Source organism: Diabrotica undecimpunctata, chromosome 1 (genome assembly GCF_040954645.1).
Source record: "Diabrotica undecimpunctata isolate CICGRU chromosome 1, icDiaUnde3, whole genome shotgun sequence".
Classification (NCBI taxonomy): domain Eukaryota; kingdom Metazoa; phylum Arthropoda; class Insecta; order Coleoptera; family Chrysomelidae; genus Diabrotica; species Diabrotica undecimpunctata.
The window spans coordinates 121122269-121140967 of NC_092803.1; the positions used below are offsets into that span (position 1 = coordinate 121122269).

Here is an 18699-nt window from a genome sequence, read left to right on the forward strand (position 1 = left end):
CTATCCCATTTTATTAAATCAAACCACTTCATAGAATTATAAATTTTATTACTACTTCTGCCAGTTTTTTTTAAACAGGAAACAAACATAAAATTAAACAGGTTTATTTAATTTTTGTATTTTGTGTGATAATTCAGCCTCCTCTCCTCCATTGGAGTGATTCTTGATAAAAACGAGTCTTATTTTCATCCATGAAATTTTTTCTTTCAAACTGTTTCCTTGCTGCCAAATAGTTGGAAAGACATGCTTTCGGTACACGAAAACAAATTTTTGGTCCCTCATTACTGTACTTATTTTTCATTCTTAATTTTTCATTGTTGATTCTTATTATTTCATTTAATTTGGTAGATTAAGGATTAGGATGCATAAAGGACCAAGGTTCTTTAAAAGTATACAAAAGATCACCATGTGCTTAAAATACACAGTATATAAGAGAAAACCAGTCGTAAAATAGTGTTAGCCTAGTAGAGCAGCTTCCTCGATGTCACCTCGTAATTGTTACCGCGATAATTTTTATTTTTATTATTTTCTGCGCATATTCGGATTTAAATTTCATTTATTATAACATTTACGAGCAGATAGTTATTAAATCGGAATTACTATTTAGGTAAAACTTGATTACACATTTCCATTTACATATTGTTGATTTTAGGCTTCAGCGTTAGTGGTAACAAGTTAACTATAAATGATCCAATAAGGGATACAGTAGCCATGCCATCTTTCCCTGGAAGCCGTCAATTATACACCAGTGTACTGTAGGCGATTGGCTTATTGAACACATAATGATACCATGAAAAGTGATATTTGATCAAGGTTCATTTTCTTCTAATATCACGTCCTCATTGGATGTTGGCAATCATTCTTTCCGATAACCAAGTTTGTTTGGAATGGTTTTAATATGTTTCATCCATGAGATGAATAATATGTTCGGCCTTCTGGTTCCTTTTAATTATCTCACTTTATAACATACAGAATTTTGTACATAATTATTTTTTGCAAAACATATGCGTTAGTGCATACGTTATAACTGCGATAACACCACATTTCAAAGTCTGTTATTTTGTTGCTGCTTGCTTTTAGTAGGATCCACGTTTTTCAATTCATTTAGAGTTGAAAAGCTTTATATTCACTAAAAAATCGCGGTGTATTTTCAGATATATATCGATTGTGTCGAGACAAGATAGTGGTATATCTCTACCATGAGACATTCTGGTGAAGAGTATTGCGAAAATAATATAGTTTTCAGCACATCTAGTTTCTGGTACTTTTCCCTTAATGCTTACTTTATTAGCACATAAAAAATCTTTGTTAGGATCTGCATTAGTGGTCATTTAGATATTATGAAGGTGTTTTGCTATGATGACAGAGAGAGAGATCCATCTAATTTTAACTTGCTCACGTAACATCTTTAATGCACTAGAATACTCGGTCCGCTAGTCCCAGTCCCAACTGTCTAGTTAATTTAGTAATCATTTTTTTGATACGTTGGTTAAATTTTGACAGACTGGGTGTGGCTGAAAATTACTAGCCCACTTGCTCATAGACAATATGAATTTTAACTTAAAAACAAAAAATTAATTAGTCACTTTAACAAAATGTTTTATTTGGAATGTTTTTAATGAAAATATACTCCCATTTTCATGATTATTCTTTTTTTTTTTTTTTCAATGAAAATCGGCTTCAACATTAAACTATCAAAGTTTATTTGGGCTATTAATAGTGAGAGGTAGAATTTTTCTATTATATCTTTTAGCAACGAATCTGTCAAAATATTTCTAAGCTGAGTGGACGGACTACTATTGCTTACTAACAACTTTAATGAATTAGGCATAAACATAAATATTGTTATATTATTCAAAGATATGCTACATTGTCTGAAGAATTCTTATTAAGTGTTTTTCCTTAGAAAGTTACCTACTGTACAAAAAAGTTAACAGAATAAAATGAATAGTTTTGTAATTCGCTTCCGTAAAATTATTACTCTTTATAAAAGGTAGGTTATAAATTAAACCGCGTATTCTAGTGCCAAAATAACATGATAGAACTTAACTTAACTGGTGCAAATGTACACAAAAAAAAGAAAACTTTGAAATTACAAAATGAAAATCGATTATTTCCAATATCTTTTAATTCCCTAAACCAACACAAATTTTTGTGAATGTTACAATTATTATTGTGGAACAATTAGTGTAACATAATGTTTTACACAAATTTTTACCGCATAGTATTTTTACGAAAAGACATGTGTTTATCAGATACGGCTTTTGATCATTATGCTATAAAACTTTTAAGTTACAAAAAGCAGGATGTATGTTATTGCCAGACCCAAAAGATCGCTATTGCTATATAGCTTCCATCTATCGTCGCAAGTCGATAAGTGGGATCCTACCTTAGGTGTGTCTATTCGTTCCTATTAGTCGTTTTTTTTATATCCTTTCGTGACCAGCAATTAATTTATCATCCGACAATGGACAGGGCTAAATTTTGAACAGCTAATAAGAACAGCTGAAGATAGAGAAGATTTTAAAATTGTAGTAGCCAACCTCCATTGAGGAGAGGGCACTTTAAGAAGAAGAATTAATTTATGTCATCGGTCCATCCAGTTTGACGTCTGTATCTGGTTATCTTGTGTGCTCGTCATTCAATTATTCCCTTTGTCTATCGGTTGGTTTCCATTCTTCTTATACATACACAGTGGGTCAGCCAAATGGAATAAATTAGCTAATAAATAAATGAGTGAATATTCGAAAAAACGGTCAAACACGTCGATTAGTATTTACAGTTGTGCATTTTTTTCCATAAAAACTTTTTATACGGGGTGTATCCTATAACGGTGGCCAATACCAACTTGCTTCTTTAAATAGAACACCCTGTATATTCATTAATTTTTTGATTCCTCAGATCATTTTACAATACAATACAATACAATACAATATAATATCCTATACCTATCTTCGACTGTTTCGGAAAGTAAAATGCAAAAATTCACATTTAGAAAAGAAAATTATTTATTTGTCGAAAATCGCTACCATTGTCTTAATACTTCTTGTCCTTTCTTGTCCAAGCATTCCTTTTTATTGATATGTTAAAAAAAACAAAAAATTGTTTACTTTATCTATATAAAATAGATATAGATAGATAATTTATGTGAAATCCTAATTTATTCTGACCAAAACTTACACAGAATTAAACGCCCAGAATTAATCTCTTCTAAAAATATGTACGCTATGATAAAAAGGATAATTTAATTGTCCTTAATAACAGTAATATTACTATTTACAAGATATGCCACTGTTTAATAGTATGGGATCGTTCAATAGCCGACTACGGATTTTTTTAAGAGAAAAAAGTTTCAAAAATTGTGTGTTAAACTAATGGTGGAACAATAATAATTTAATTATAATGTCCACAGCATTTGAGGATTTAGAATAAAATCTATAACATTTTTGTGTGACGTATGCTCAACAAAATCATGAATAACAAACCATAACTGATAAGTGGCAAGATAATTTAAGTACTGAGACAAATATAGTGTTAAGAAGTGATAATACTAATGTTTTTATATAATTTTAATTATATAAAATTTATATAATTTATATTTTCTGCCATTCAATGTGAATGGTGCCAATGTATTAGCGTCCACTTCGTAGTAAGAACTATGGATAAGTAAATATTTCTATCTTTAAGATTATCTTTTACCTACACTACCTGATCAGTACATGGCTAAACATATCTATGATTATAAAAAAAATGAGAATCTTAAACATTTTTTTTTATTTTATTATTTTATTTATTGCACTACTTTTTAAAATATAGACTTTTTAATGAAATGGATTTAAAATATGATTCAATTCAATGTAGAATGTAATGGAAGCAACAATGCTCAAGACATAATATATAAGAAAACTTCAGAATCAATTTCATGTGGTTGACAAGAAAGTATTGAATATATCACGACAATAACGTAACCAAGAAAGATAAATAACTGACATGATTAATATATAAAAAATCAAATTTATACATTCCAGAAAGGTCTAAAATGCCTGCAATCAAGATTTTAGAAAAATACTAATTTATCTGTAATGCAAATGAATGGGCGCCCAATCAACAAAAAGAAACTAAGAAATTATAAGGCAACAGAAAGACAACTCGATCATGTAAGAAATTCAAAATATAATTATCAGGAAACTTACATTTTAGAACAAATCCATAGGATTTATATATAAATATTATTCAATCATCTATTCCAAATAGAAAGAGAGAAAGAAATAAATCAATATAAAGTTATGCCTAAAAAATAGCTTAATGTAAAAGAATTTTAACCATAGCATCATACTTCAGATACATTCATAATTAGGTTATTAGCTGAAAAAGACAATTGTAATGCTAAAAACTAATGATTACAAATAGACAAATAGATGTCACACTAAACTACAATTGACTTTATTTAGGTGAAAACTGGATTTAACTAATCGAGTCAATTCTTTATATCAGCAGTTGATAAGGTGAAAACCAATGAACAACGCGAACGTGATGGTATGACAGGAAAAAAATCATTAATTATATAAATAAAACTATAAAACTATATGTATAATGACGGTAATATATATTGACAGCTGAAAAGCAAAAGGCATAAGCGACATATTGGTTAAAATTGAGATTGTTATACCAGTTAGAATCTAGTTCAGTTTTTTAGATCGTTGCTTGATATGTTTGACAATTCTACTTGTCTTTGAGATATTGTTTTTGAGAAATATTTGTAAAAACAATAAAATATTTATAACTCGGTTTGCTGATCTCAGTCCCAACTGTCTAGCAAATTTAGTATTTTAGCAAATTATTTTTTTGCTATTAGTTAAATTTTGACATCTACTGGAAGTGGCTGGAAATTACTACACAACCAAGCACACGTGCTAATAGCTACTATTAATTGTAACTTAAAAATAAAAACAATATTGACATACAATATTGACAACAAAATAAAACTGCATCAATTAAAACAAAGGTTTAAATGTTTGTTTTTTAAATTTTATAGTTGTTATTGGCCTTGTATAGTTACATTCAACAATTTAGCATGTGTTCAAAAAGTACGTGTTAATGAACAGCTGTCAAAAGAAATTGATATTAGATGTGAAGTGAGACAGGGATGCGTATTGTCGCCAATTCTTTTTAATGCCTACTCCGAAGAGATCCTGAAAAACGCTCTTGAGGGTGAAACAGTTGGAATAAAGGTAAATGGAGTTCAGATTAACAACATTAGATATACGGACGACACTGTGAAAATATTGAAGGTCTTCAGAGACTGGTGACCAGAATAGCGGAGTATGGTGAAGAGTACGGTGTAACAATGAACATCAAGAAGACAAAAATTATGAGAATATCGAAAACTCAAAGAAATAACGAGACTCTTCTAATAAACGAAGCCAACGTCGAACAAGTGGACAAATATGCAGACCTGGGAACAATGATTAACTCCACAAATGATTACATTCAGGAGATCAAAATCAGAATAGAAAAGGCTAGAGCAAATTTCAACAAAATAAGAAGAGTGCTATGTACAAGGGATTTAAAATTGGAACTAAGAGCTAGGTTGGCGAGGTGCTATGTTTTTTCGACTTTGTTTTATGGAATGGAATCTTGGACCTTGAATGCGACATCAATGAAAAAACTGGAATCATTCGAGCTATGGGTGTGAACACGTCACAAACAAGGAGGTTCTGAAAAGGATGAATAAAAAAATAGAAACTTTAAATAAAATTAAAACAAGAAAATTGGAATATTTCGGACATATTACACGTGGAGAGAAATACACCTTGCTCCAACTGATTATGCAGGGAAAGATCCAAGGAAAGAGAAGCATAGGGAGGCGCAGAATATCATGGCTGCGCAACCTGAGAGAGTGGTACGGATGTACATCAACTGAACTTTTCAGAGCAACCGTCTCTAAAGTTCGAATAGCTATGATGATTGCCGATCTCCGCCGCAGAGACGGCACTTGAAGTAGAAGAAGCAACATTTTAGGAAATCTGATTCTGTGAGTGATATTTTAAAAGAAATTTAATTGGCAAAATTAGAAAAATAAAAATAATATTCCACAAAAAAGTGGATCAATTGTATATAAAGATTTTACCAAAAAATAAAGTACCCCCGTTCCACCCTATAAGATTTTTTAACCAATTTCCAAAGTTCAAAAATTTGAAGTTGTGTCAGGACCATGTGATTCTATATTTCACGTGGAATAGATTAAAATGTCATTTCCAATTAGTATTTAAAATTTGAAGTTGTGCTAGAACCATGAGATTACATCTTTCACGCAGTATAGTTGCCATTGTCAATTAGTATTTAAGATGTACTTAACTGATGCTTATACTAAAGGTGAGGAGTTAAAAAATAGAAATTATCCTCGTCAAGCGTCGCAACGAGTGCCGATGGTGCAATCTCTTAAGAAAGAAGGTTATAGTTGTAAAATATTTAAAAGTCAAACCTAAAAACACTATATTTATATTGACATGTACTATAATAGTTTAATTTTTGTTATTAATTTTCTTTAAATAAAAATAATCAAGAAAAATGATAATTTTTTATTGTTTGTCTTATAAGAAGTTTTACTTCATTTGGTAAATATATTATTTTTACTTTATAATGAATATCTGAATGTAGTTAAATCCAAGTAGTTTTTGTGTATTAGTCATAACAAAACTTTCATGTTTTTTTTATTTGATATAAACGACTAACAAGTTACTTTAATTCATTATTATAAGTGACATTAACTTGGGAACCCGTTAATATTTTTGGAAATTAATAGAATCTCATATAAGTGAATAATAAATTTAAAGTTGAAGACTCTAGTTTAAAGTTGAATATATGTCAATTATAAACTTTTACCTTCCAACCGTCGAAATATATAAATGTATATATATATATATATATATATATATATATATATATATATATATATATATATATATATATATATATATATAAACGAAATTGCACTTAAAACCTTAAAATTAGATAATCAATCATATGATATTTCTTTGTAAAATTTGTTTCAACAGCGGCCATAATTCCAAATTCTCTTATCAGAATAGTAAAAAGAATAAGACTTACGATTATCAGGAACAGCAGCTACCGTGATAGGAGCATTTTGTGCACTACCCACAGATGATCCACTATCTTGTCGTTCTAACCCAATTTTGGGTTGGGGCTCTTTGATATCTTTTCTATGTTGCTGGTGTTGCTGCAAAAATAAATTAACATTTATTGCTCACCCAATAACTTTTAGGTGCTATAGTGTCAAACACTCCAAATTGTTTGACAATGTCTGTTCAATTCAAAAAATTCATTCAAATATGGATGTATGAGGACCTACTATATAAATCAGCGAATATAGAACTACATACATCCAGAGAGTCCAGATTTTTTGTAATATAAAACTAATAAAAAAAATTTAGATTCTTGTGTAAATTATACTTTTTAGGAAAGCTCCTGACTTATTTTTGTTAATTAACAAAAAATGATAATAACCATTTTCAAATAATTAAAGATGAAAAAGGAAGAGCTTTCATACTACAATAAATAATCTTGTAGTATTTGTTTCAATCAGGCTATAAAGTTATTGTTTAGGAGGTATATTAAAAATGCTGTTGTTCGTCATTAAACTGTATACTTTAATTTTAGATCAGATGAATAGGTCGTTTTCAAGTTGGCATATGAAGTAAATTCGAAAGTACTCCAAAGTGTCAGTTGAATATGGAGGTGTTTTCATAAAATTGCAATGACATGCAGTACAAGACCGGGCAGCAACCCTGAATTTTAATAGATCGAACGCAATTATTTGAAGTACTGCAGGAATTGGACATTTTCTAAATCCATGAAAGATTTAATCAAATTTTGAAGTTCCATGGTTTATGTTTATATATTCTATTTATTTTCTTCATCTTTATTTAAAAAAATAGATTATTAAATATTTGCTTCTAACTAAATTCATGTTACTATTCGCTCCGTGCGTGACTGACGCGACACCTATTGCCTTCATCTGACAGTTTTGGACCTCCCAATTTGAGGTTAAACATATGTTAAATACATACGAAATTGAAAATTATTAATAATTAGTTTTTTAATTATATTTTTTTAGTTTATGTACAAAATAAATGTAAAAGCTGGGTTTTTAAAAATTCATCATAAATTATCTTTTCAACCCCAAACGGAAAAGAAAGGGAACAATCTAGTACTGGCAAATCAAGTTTTTCATTTGGAAGAGCATTTAATTAAAAACAATAATAGTAAAAGTTATGATATAAAAGCTAAAGTCATCAGGCAGGCTGCAGTTAGCTTGAAGCCTTATGAAATATCATTTAAGGTAAATTATTTAAATTTTTCCTATTTCAATTGCATTATAATGAAATTATGTGATATTTACTTTTTCATATTAAGTAATAGCACGAGTTTATCTTTTTGTTTTCTCTAATTTATATGTAATCTTTGGAAACCTATAAAAACTACACTCACTATTTTTGCTATTATTAGCACAATTAAAGACGCAACATGTATTTGCACCTATTTTGATAAAATTTATGCGTAAAAAGATAGGTCCAATTTTGTTATATTTCGCCGCTACGCACGCCAGCATCGTTTCAAGGTACCCCTACCATGGTTACGCACAGAGCGAATAACACTGTTATAATATAATACAATTTTTATAATCAACTGTTATTTTCACTTTTATAAAAACTGTCACAGTACTATACCAATCAATACGTGAGAGTTTGGTATACCAGAAAAACTTATCCGATTAACGAGAATGACAATGTCTAACTTAAAAGCCAGTGTTAGGATACAGATAGAGAATTCTAGAACCTTTGAAATAAAGGATGCTCTCAAACATGGGGATGCCTTGGCTTGCCCCTATTTAATATTGCCGTGGAGAAGGCAGTCCGAGACACAAGAATTAGAGACGGCGGTACTATTTACCATATACCAATATAGATTGATACAAATCTTAATACGCTGATGACATTGCCATAATAGGGCGTAGCAAGCGAGATGTTGAGCAATCAACGAAGACAAAAAAAAGTACATGTTGGTTATTAATAGCAAATGAGTAACGATAAATAGTTGAACATGTTGACACATTCACAAACCTTAGCTAACTAGTGACTACTACCAACAAAACCAGCCAAGAAATTAAAAGATGAATAAACCTTACAATTAGGGCATACTATAGAATCCAAAAAAAAAATCCACTCAAGAAACATCCAAAGAAGAAATAATATTATTAAATACAAAACACTGCTGAGGCCAGTCCTCACATATGGGGCAGATCAATACAGAAGGATGAAAGACTTTTGAGAATCCGTAAACTAATTTTCGAAACCAAATTCGGATTTTCGAATTACGTATTTTAATATCAGATGTCGCTATTTGCGTCTATACGAAGCCATGTTAGAGTTGCTTCCTAAGTCAGAAAAGATTTATTTTCACGTTCAGAGCGACTGTGAATAGCCGTCTCTGATGAACCTTATTAGGGCGAAATATATATAAGGCGGATACACACACGCACTGTACGTGAAATCAAATCCTAACTGTCTTTTTCCTTTTCACTTTTGAGAATATTCGTCATAAAATGCTCTTGAAGCCATTCTTCAACCTATCATTAATCCATTTGTATGAGCTTTTGTCTAAAACTTTTACCTCATGCATGGGAATGCTCCTCTACTTATCGCACACATTGTGACAAACTCGTTGATAAATGGCGAAATGGATGTATTTAATTTTCAAAAGATGAATTTCTTCGTTCTCAGGAGTTTTTAACAGCAAAGTGGATAAAGCGAAGTGGAATTCATACTTTCTATTAAAACTAATTTTCTTCAGTGTTGAAATTTTTTCATAAACTAGGAAGCGTGTTGAAAAAACCACAAGAATACCGTAGTATCTTAATATTTTCAATATCTGGTTAACATTTCGAGGTGAAAAAGGTATTAAGCGATCATAAAAAAAATAAAACGAGATAAAAGATACATTTATCTTAAATAAAAAAAATCAAAGACGAATCTGACAATTACAAAGGGGAAGAAAGTAAAATCTAAAATGTAACACTACACAATAAATGTAGACTAGCATTTTAAGTAGAATCATCTAATTTAAACTTCTACAGCAATGCATGCCAAGTGTAAATACAAAAACTAGCTACCATGTGGAAAGTCTAAAAACGGCCTAAAAACTTTGGAAAGTCTGGAGAATGACTTTCAAACACTCTACAAAGGAGAGCTTGATTTATATGGAACTTAACAGAAATGGCTGATATATGCATAAACAAACAAAACTCAGTGTGTTGTATTGGGATCACAATATTGTGGCTGAAACCAACGGGCAAAAGATTTAAAGGGAAAAGATACTAGACGACATAAAGAGTCATCAGTAGCTTGATACCAGAGGATGGAGGCGTCAAACCCATAACCGAAATTTTAAGAGGACTGTGTAGGGGGCCAGGACAGGTGAATGTGGATAGGTGAATTAATGGTTTCTTTTTCAGTTGGTAGTATAATGGCTACAGCACTTTTAGTCTCATACTCAATAAATAAATAGCTATACTAAACTGTGATTTTATTTATATGAGATAATAATCTTTATTTGGCTAATTTGCACACTGGGAAGGTTTTTTTGCCCAATTGGAGAATGCTAACATAGACTTTCAATTTCTCTGGTTTCTCAGATTACTCTGGGTTTTCAGAGTTCAAACTTAGACTTAAAAATCCACTGTCAACTACATTTAGCTATCAGTATTAAACAAAAAAAAGCCAACAGAATGTAAAAACTTTTCCAAGTATTATTAACATTTTTATGAAAATGAATTACCTGTTGAATAGGGGGAGGCCTATGTTGTTGATGCTGTTTTTCAATATTAGCACTAACGTCCTTAGCTATGATAACACTGTCTTTCGAGACGGGCAATACCTGAGTAGGATTCGTTGATTGGATAATAGAAGACGAAGAAATATCCTGTACCTAAAATAAACAAAAATTTTAAACATATTGTATTTAATTAGTGTGCTTGTTCATTAAAAATGCATTATCGAACTGTTAAAATAAAGTTTACGAAACTCAAAGGTAATTCATACAATTGCCGAAAATAGATAGGGAATTTATTTGCTTACAACTTTAAAATCATTGCCTAGATCTGATCAATAATACCAAAGCAGCCATCTACTGTTATTTCAATATAAATCATGTAAAATATGTTAAAATATGTGCTACTGAGGTGCTATATGAGGATACAAGGAGCAAGTACAAACGGTTTAAATTTTCATTATCACCGTGTTTTTGAGTGTGTGAAAAAAACTAGTTGAATCATCCTTACTAATAAAAACATAGTAAAAACATGAATTTTAAGACGAGGTTCTAGTTTACTTAGCACAGCTTTCAATTGTAGAAAGTGAGAGTAAAGGCTGTACCACAGTCCCATATCATTTCGTAAAAATATACATAGCTACAATAACTAGTGGTTATTAACTATTGATGTAAAAGCAAATACAAGAATTATTTACTATTTTATAATAAAAATGATAATTAAAATTCACAAGAAAATAGAAAAGAAGAATAAAAATAGAGGAAAAAATTGTTCCTATAATAGAAGTACTCGAAACCATTAATGAAATAAAATATATCCAATAGATCATTGGCAAAAAAAGCAAATTCCTCATTTAGAAAACCTACACACGATAATTCAAGTTAAATATTTTGATAGAAACCACCTGCTTACCTCGTCTTTCGTATTGGAAGATTCTTTATCACTGACGACCTCTTTGATTGGGGCAATCATAACTGGAGGAGGCTTTTCCATAACCACTGGAGCTTCCTTAATTGTCTCGCTTCCTCTAGATGACTGCTCCCTCTGCTTTCGGCCTTTAACGGGACTTTCCCTGTCTTTAGGTAACTTATTCGGTAATAACGTCACTTCGACAGCATCAATATTCGCAGATACTATCGGTGTTTCTTTGGTGACTGCTGAAGGCAATACGAATTCCTTCGCTCCAGCCTATAACATAGATGTGTCAATTTTGCGTTAGATTAAGTGTGAAAATTTGCCACAACTATAAGGTGTGCAATTAACTTTAAGAAAATTAGACATATTTATGACTTTTATTAAAATTAGTTTTTTGTAATAATGGTTTGACAGTGTTGGATGAATAATTGCCATCTCTATATCTATACAGTATCAGCAATACTTTACTGTGGTACCTATTGAGAATACGGAAAGAGTAATAGAGCTACAATAGGATGAAACCATTAAGGGAAAAACATTCAACAGAAAAGTAAAAGGGTCAAATTAAAAATTCTCCAGGACTATGGCGATTTTATACAAACTTTGCATGTAATTAATAGTAACTTTTGGTAGCTAAACCAAAAAACAAACAATATATAAGACATTCATCGTGCCAGTGCTAACATACGGGCCATAAACAAGGACAACCAGTCCATCTACTTTAAACCAAAGACTTTAGAAGAATACTTTATGAAATGTGATCGAAACTTAAATGAAGATGCCCACAGACATTATTTCTGCACAACAATTTTGAACTCAAACTAAATATGACTGGTCCTAACCCCAAACTGTCAATAACCCTCGGAAATACTCTACCATATTCCGGGCAGAACTGCTCGCAATCGATTTTTATACAAAAGAGTGCCTAAAAAACGCCTCATTCAGTCAAAATATTAATTTTCCCAGAAAGTTGCACAGAGATAAAAAGTTACAGAGTTGGTAGGCGCTATTTCTTTTTTAGCAATTAATTAATATTCGCATAATGGAGAATGTTCGTATATGGGAAAATTGATTTAGTGTAGTCTACTTAAAAAACATTCCAGCCCAAAGGCAAGCAAAAAGGTTATTACAACTTTCTGCTCGCAAAACCAAATTTATGTCAACCAGAACATTTATAAGAGCTGAGAATATTGATCCAGATCTCACTATTAATGATCAAAAGAGGGGAAAGAAAAAGATGTACCATACTCGCAAGCAGGTGTTACTATGGCCTATCAAAATACCATATGTTCATCTCATAAAATCACAACATTACGCAAAGACACGGTCGACACCCCGGCCGTGATATTTTGTTCAAGAATAACATGTCGCGAAGTGGTACATGTCTCAAATTGAATAGCGAGAAGAAAAAAAATTGTTTTCCCTGTTCATCAATAGGAATGTAATATAATTCTATCTCTTTTGTCTCATAGTATTTATTGCCATAAAAATGTTAAAATATTACTGAATCTGTATATATATTCACTGTAACGTAATCTCCATGGAGGTGTGAACATGATTTACAATGTTTTGTTACATTTAGCTAGTATCGCTATCCAAATTTTCAATAACTCAAAATCTCTAAGGTGTTTAAAAATTTTCAGGAGTAACTTTTAAAATATCCATTTTTTTATATTACGTTATATACATTATATTAATTTACGGTCTTGTCGTGATAACAGCTCAATATTATAAAATTTGTATGTTTGTATTTGTAAATTTGTATGTTAATAGTATACTTTTAGATACACTTTTAAGGTAAGTATTTGCAATACTGTTGTCCTTTATGATACTAAAAAACTATAAATCGTTAGCTAGCATAGGAAAGGACAAGGCAAATATTGTAATATTAAGAATATTTATTAAAAATTGAAATAAGTTTTCATGATGCATAACTAAATTGATTTTGAACAAAATTAATAAATGTCCGGAGCGGCTAACCCTCAAAAAGATGACCATGACCTGTAACTCGTTGGCTACCGAGCAAATGTAACTAAAATGTTCATAATAAAAATCTTCACGACTTTTCTTACTAAAGTTTTTTTATTGGATGAGAAAACATGTAAATAAACAAGAAAAAAGCAAACATTTTGATTTTATAATTATAATCAAATTTTATATACAACTCACGATGTCTCCAGCTCGGTTTAGATATTTCAATTTCTATTTTTGACACATACTATGATCATTTCCGCAAAAAAATAAAAAATTATTGAAAATTTGTGCAGATTTTCATTATGAATTTTTTGGTACACAATTTGTCCGGTAGCCAGAGAGTTGTGTTTATCGAAAAGTAAAGCACAGTAGAATGAAAGAAATAAAATTTATAAGAAAGGTTAAAGTTTGCACAAGACTCAACATATTACGCAATGAATATACGAAATGAAATGTTGAAAATACGGATGAAAATATAAGAAATTACAGACAAAAAAGGAACAGGTCCTAGATTAAATGGAAAAGGAGTAGACACACCAAAGAAAAGGAAGAAGTAGAAATAGTTACATCAAAAAAAATACGAGAAGATGAAAATTTTAAGGTTACATTAAATGTTTACATGATTGGCAAAAGGCATTAAGTATTGTCATATTGACAGTTTTAACTTATCAACATGCCAGAAGATAAAATTTCTGAAAATGCTCCCGATACAGATCCAGAGGCGAATATCACTCCAGAAACACAAACAGCTTTGGATAAGCAACCAGAAGGCGACAAAGAAGTTGTAGAAGCTGCAGAAGCTGAAGGAGAAAAACTTGAAGCGGAACCCCCGGCTGTCGATGGTATGTAATAACTAAAATTAATATTAATAATAACTAACTTGTAAGACAGTTCTATATAATATTTACAGTCCTTGATGAATTTTTCTGTTACAAAAGATTTCTGAATTTTATGTGGGTAAAATTTGTATGTAATATTTATTTGTTATTTTTGTCAAATCTTTTTTGCACTTAGTAGTTCTCTATTTAAGATAATTTATAGATTTTCATTACTCATGGATCTCTATAGAGTATATAGGTTTTAATTTTTACTTATTTGTATTTTAATTGGCTGTTATTAACAGTAAAAGTGTAACAAGTATACTATCTAGAGGCGGCCACGGTCCTGAACTCGGTCTTTGCTCCATATATTGAGCCAGAAGGTATATCGGGTATTGGCGGAGAGATTATATAAAACAGATCTGCCGAAGTCCCGAATACTTATACAATAGTTACCATATGCCGCATTTTTGTGGTAATCATCGATTTTGGGAAAGCTTTTGATAGCACAGAAAACTATACAGTTAACAATCCACAACCCTTAGATAAAGACTAGACTACCGATATATTAGGAGGAAAAATAAACATTTTCGGACAATTAAATCATCTAAGATATCCGGACGATATAATATTAATAGAAAATTTTTTCCAGAAGATGTCTGTTAACTGGTCGTAATTAATAGAAATGTTAATAGCAGTTCCTACAGAACATTATCAGAAAAACAAACTACAAGTGTAGGGCTTAAAATAAATTATAGTAAAACAAAGACAGTAAGAAATACACAGCTTCTCTGTTAGAATAGAGCAATACATAATAAAACATGTTAATGAGGCAACTAATCAAAATAAACAAAGAAATCAGACTACAGATATAGAAAACAGAATAAAGACAACTTGGGTGACGTTTGAGTAAATTGTGTTATATAATTAAAATCGAAGAATTCCTAGAATACTTAAAAAGAAATGTGTAACCAATATGTACCCCTTATACAGTCTTTTACAAAGACATGTTTATAAATAAATGCAAAAACACAGAGTGCTACGAGTATATAGCACATATAACTGCTAAATACAAAACAAAAGATAAAAGAGCAAATTAGTGGATTATAGAGAAAATTAAAATAACAGATGTTGAAAAAGAAATAGCAAAACTAAAATGGTAATTTACAGGACATAACACAGATATCAAGATAAAATATGGAATAATTTGCTCGTACAGTGAAAACTTTTTAAAAAACAAGAGAGGAAGACCATAAATGCAATAAACAGAAGACCTCAAAAAAAATTGCAAGATGAGGTGTCATCTGCAACTGCGGCTGACATCGAAGATAAAAAGATTCCAGACCACGGTTTGTAAATCCCGTAAGAATATTGTAAACTTATATGTTTAGTTTTCTTTCAATTGCTGGTTAATTGTAATTTAATCAGGTATTGTCATTACATGACGATACTACGAAGTACTACGGAGGATGAACACAACCGCGGATTTGGTCAACACCGTAAGCTGCAGTATTTGGGACATATAATGAGAAATCAAGGCAGATATAATCTACTTCAATGCATTTTTCAAGGTAAAATTGAAGGAATAGGACCCCAGGACGAAAAAGAATATCCTGTCTTGCTAACCTGAAAGCATGGTATAGAAAGACCTCAACACTGGCTGTATCTTCTTCTTCTCCATGTGCCATCTCCTCTAAGAAGGTTGGCAACCATCATGGCAATTCACACTTTCGATACTTTTTAACGCTCGCCCCTCATGACATCTCCCAGATATAGCAATTTTCTGACTTTAATTGTATTTAAAACCTCTTTATCTTTTCCCATTCTTCTCAACACCTCGACATAAGTGACTCTATCCACCCAACTTATTCTTAATATCCTTCTGTAGGCCCATAACTCGAAGGCTTCTAATCTGTCTGAAACATCTTTCTTTAATGTCCAAGTCTCTAACCCATAAAATAATACGAAGAACACGTAGCATCTCAGCTACTCTCTGAGTAGCAACCAACAAAGTCAACATAGTCAGAATGATCGCCAACATTCGGAACGGACAGGCACCCTAAGAAGAAGAAGATCGTCATTAAATGATCCTCTGGAATCTATTCTTGTAGTTGTGATATAAGCTAATGTTTGCATCTGTATGTATATAACTATCTATGTCCCCTAGATCCAAATGAGTTTGACTACATAATGTATTTAACTTCTGAATTCGAGAAGTCTCCACGAATATAAAAATTTAACATTTGAAAATACACCATAAAAATATTAACCTAACCAAACCAAAGTTTAAACTACAATCAATGAAGTAATAATCTGCTGTCTGTTTTAGCTTATCTTCATTAATACCTTCAAGTTTAGCAAGGTGTTACAATAAGAAAGGCATATTATTTAACAATATTTCTAAAAAAACTTATTTAACCCTGCTGTGTTATAACAGTAACATAATCATAGATAATTTTCCTTTATTATGATAATTGAGATACAATGTTTTCTTTTTACAGGTTTAACTGAGGATCAACATGCTGCCACTGAAATTCAAGAGGTCCAAAAAATATCTGATACTGATGAAACTAAGGTAACAGAGGAAGTTCAAGAATTTGAGTATCAAGAAACACTAGATGAAGAAACAATGGGAAAACTGGAAAGTGACGTTATGAACGTTTTAAGTGTGTCACAAGATTCTTTAGAAGACTTAGTGAAATCCTCATCCATGCAAATTGCCCAAGAAAAATCAGGTTTAGAGGTCCTTGGTCTTAGCAGCCAATTGTTAATTGAAGAAAAAAAGAAGAAACGCTTTGAGAGAGCCAAAGACGTATTAGGTAACTTTCATTTTTAGTTAATCACTCTTCTTTGAGGTTTTAAATATTATTGACTTTTATTGTTGTTAGACATTTTTTAATAGTCTCTTATCTATATTTTCTTTATACAATTCCATTTTTACCCTTGACTTTTCTTCAATTGCCAAATTCCAAGTAAGTTTGATGTTTTCTATTTTGAAGTGTATAATATCAAAAACAAATTGCAATTATTACAAATGTGAAAATAGTTATAAAACAGACCATATATATAAAAAGATTTGAGCAAATTACTACATACATAAGGTTCCTTGGTCATTGGCAAGATAATTTTTGTAATCTATAAAACTCACAAATATATCAAAATGATAGTTAAAGGATAATTGGAAACATATTATAATTCTAATATTCAGATTTTTAAAAACCAAATAAGTTAAAAACCAAATTATCGAAATTTATGGCATACAGACAAATGACTATGCTATGACGAATGAGGGCCAAAAATAAAAGACATAACATTCACTGACATTAAATATATAAAATGTATAAAAAACACAATATTTTGTTTTGTTACTACACTACTATTCAAAAAATGTACTAAGTACAAAAAATTCAAAACATGTGTCAAGCCTTTTGTTAAAATATAGTGTTAATATGGTATTGGGTGATGGTATAAAACTAAAATAATAGACACAGAGTATATTTGTTATTATATTTTATCTGGTTTATTTAGGTGAAGTAATAGATATAAGAGGTGACAGTGTCGGAACTGAAGACAGGGATAGACGTCTTCGATTTATGAACAATAAATACGATTCAGATAAACCTACCTTGGCTCGATATATGAACACATATAAATTGGATTCTGATAAACCTTTCAACCATGAAAAGATTAAAAATGTATTGAAGTCAGTTATGGAAGAAGCGCTACAAGATCTGAAGTAAGTAACTACATTTAAAATCTTACTCATTATCTAAATATATTTTTTTAACAGATATGAACCTGAGAAGTGTACCAAACTGGCCAAATGGGCTTCCAATACAATCAGAGCGAAGGTAAAACAAATGGAATTTGATAGATATAGAATTATTAGCCTAGTTACAATTGGAGAAAAACATAACCAAGGTGTACTATGCACATGCAGATTTCTATGGGATTCTGATCGAGATAATTATTCATGTTACACATTGCAAAATCCATTTGTTTTTGGAATTGCTCTCTGTTTTGGTTTGTATTATGAATAAAGTATATCCAGGAATTTCATAATGTGCAGACTTCTTATTTAACATAAGGAAATCACATTATACACAGAAATATTCACAATGTTTGTAGATGATTATTATATTA

General features: G+C 30.7%; 2 protein-coding genes across 5 annotated transcripts in view; one reads left to right on the plus strand and one right to left on the minus strand.

Annotated features, from left to right (window-relative positions):
• Positions 1-18699, minus strand: part of LOC140431243 (eukaryotic translation initiation factor 4 gamma 3-like) — a 166901-nt gene that overhangs the window by 80180 nt on the left and 68022 nt on the right. For all 4 annotated transcript variants that reach the window (XM_072519179.1, XM_072519191.1, XM_072519184.1 and 1 more), the window contains 3 exons: positions 11762-12037; positions 10858-11007; positions 7111-7240 (listed from right to left, as the gene is read on the minus strand). In XM_072519179.1, coding sequence (XP_072375280.1) covers positions 7111-7240; positions 10858-11007; positions 11762-12037 — 556 coding nt within the window. The remainder of the gene's footprint in view (positions 1-7110; positions 7241-10857; positions 11008-11761; positions 12038-18699) is intronic.
• On the plus strand, positions 14351-18605 carry LOC140431259 (uncharacterized). The gene is made up of 4 exons (XM_072519199.1): positions 14351-14580; positions 17058-17375; positions 18085-18292; positions 18347-18605. Exons 1-4 carry the CDS (start codon positions 14412-14414, stop codon positions 18594-18596), a joined length of 945 nt encoding a protein of 314 aa, XP_072375300.1. The 5' UTR covers positions 14351-14411; the 3' UTR covers positions 18597-18605.

What these genes read in the sequence shown, in the direction of transcription:
- LOC140431259 (XM_072519199.1), top strand. Translation starts at nt 14,412, where the DNA reads ATGCCAGAAGATAAAATTTCTGAAAATGCTCCCGATACAGATCCAGAG. An exon ending in GAGAGCCAAAGACGTATTAG is followed by an intron (nt 17,376 to 18,084) that starts GTAACTTTCATT and finishes TGGTTTATTTAG; the next exon opens with GTGAAGTAATAGATATAAGA. An exon ending in GAAGCGCTACAAGATCTGAA is followed by an intron (nt 18,293 to 18,346) that starts GTAAGTAACTAC and finishes TTTTTTTAACAG; the next exon opens with ATATGAACCTGAGAAGTGTA.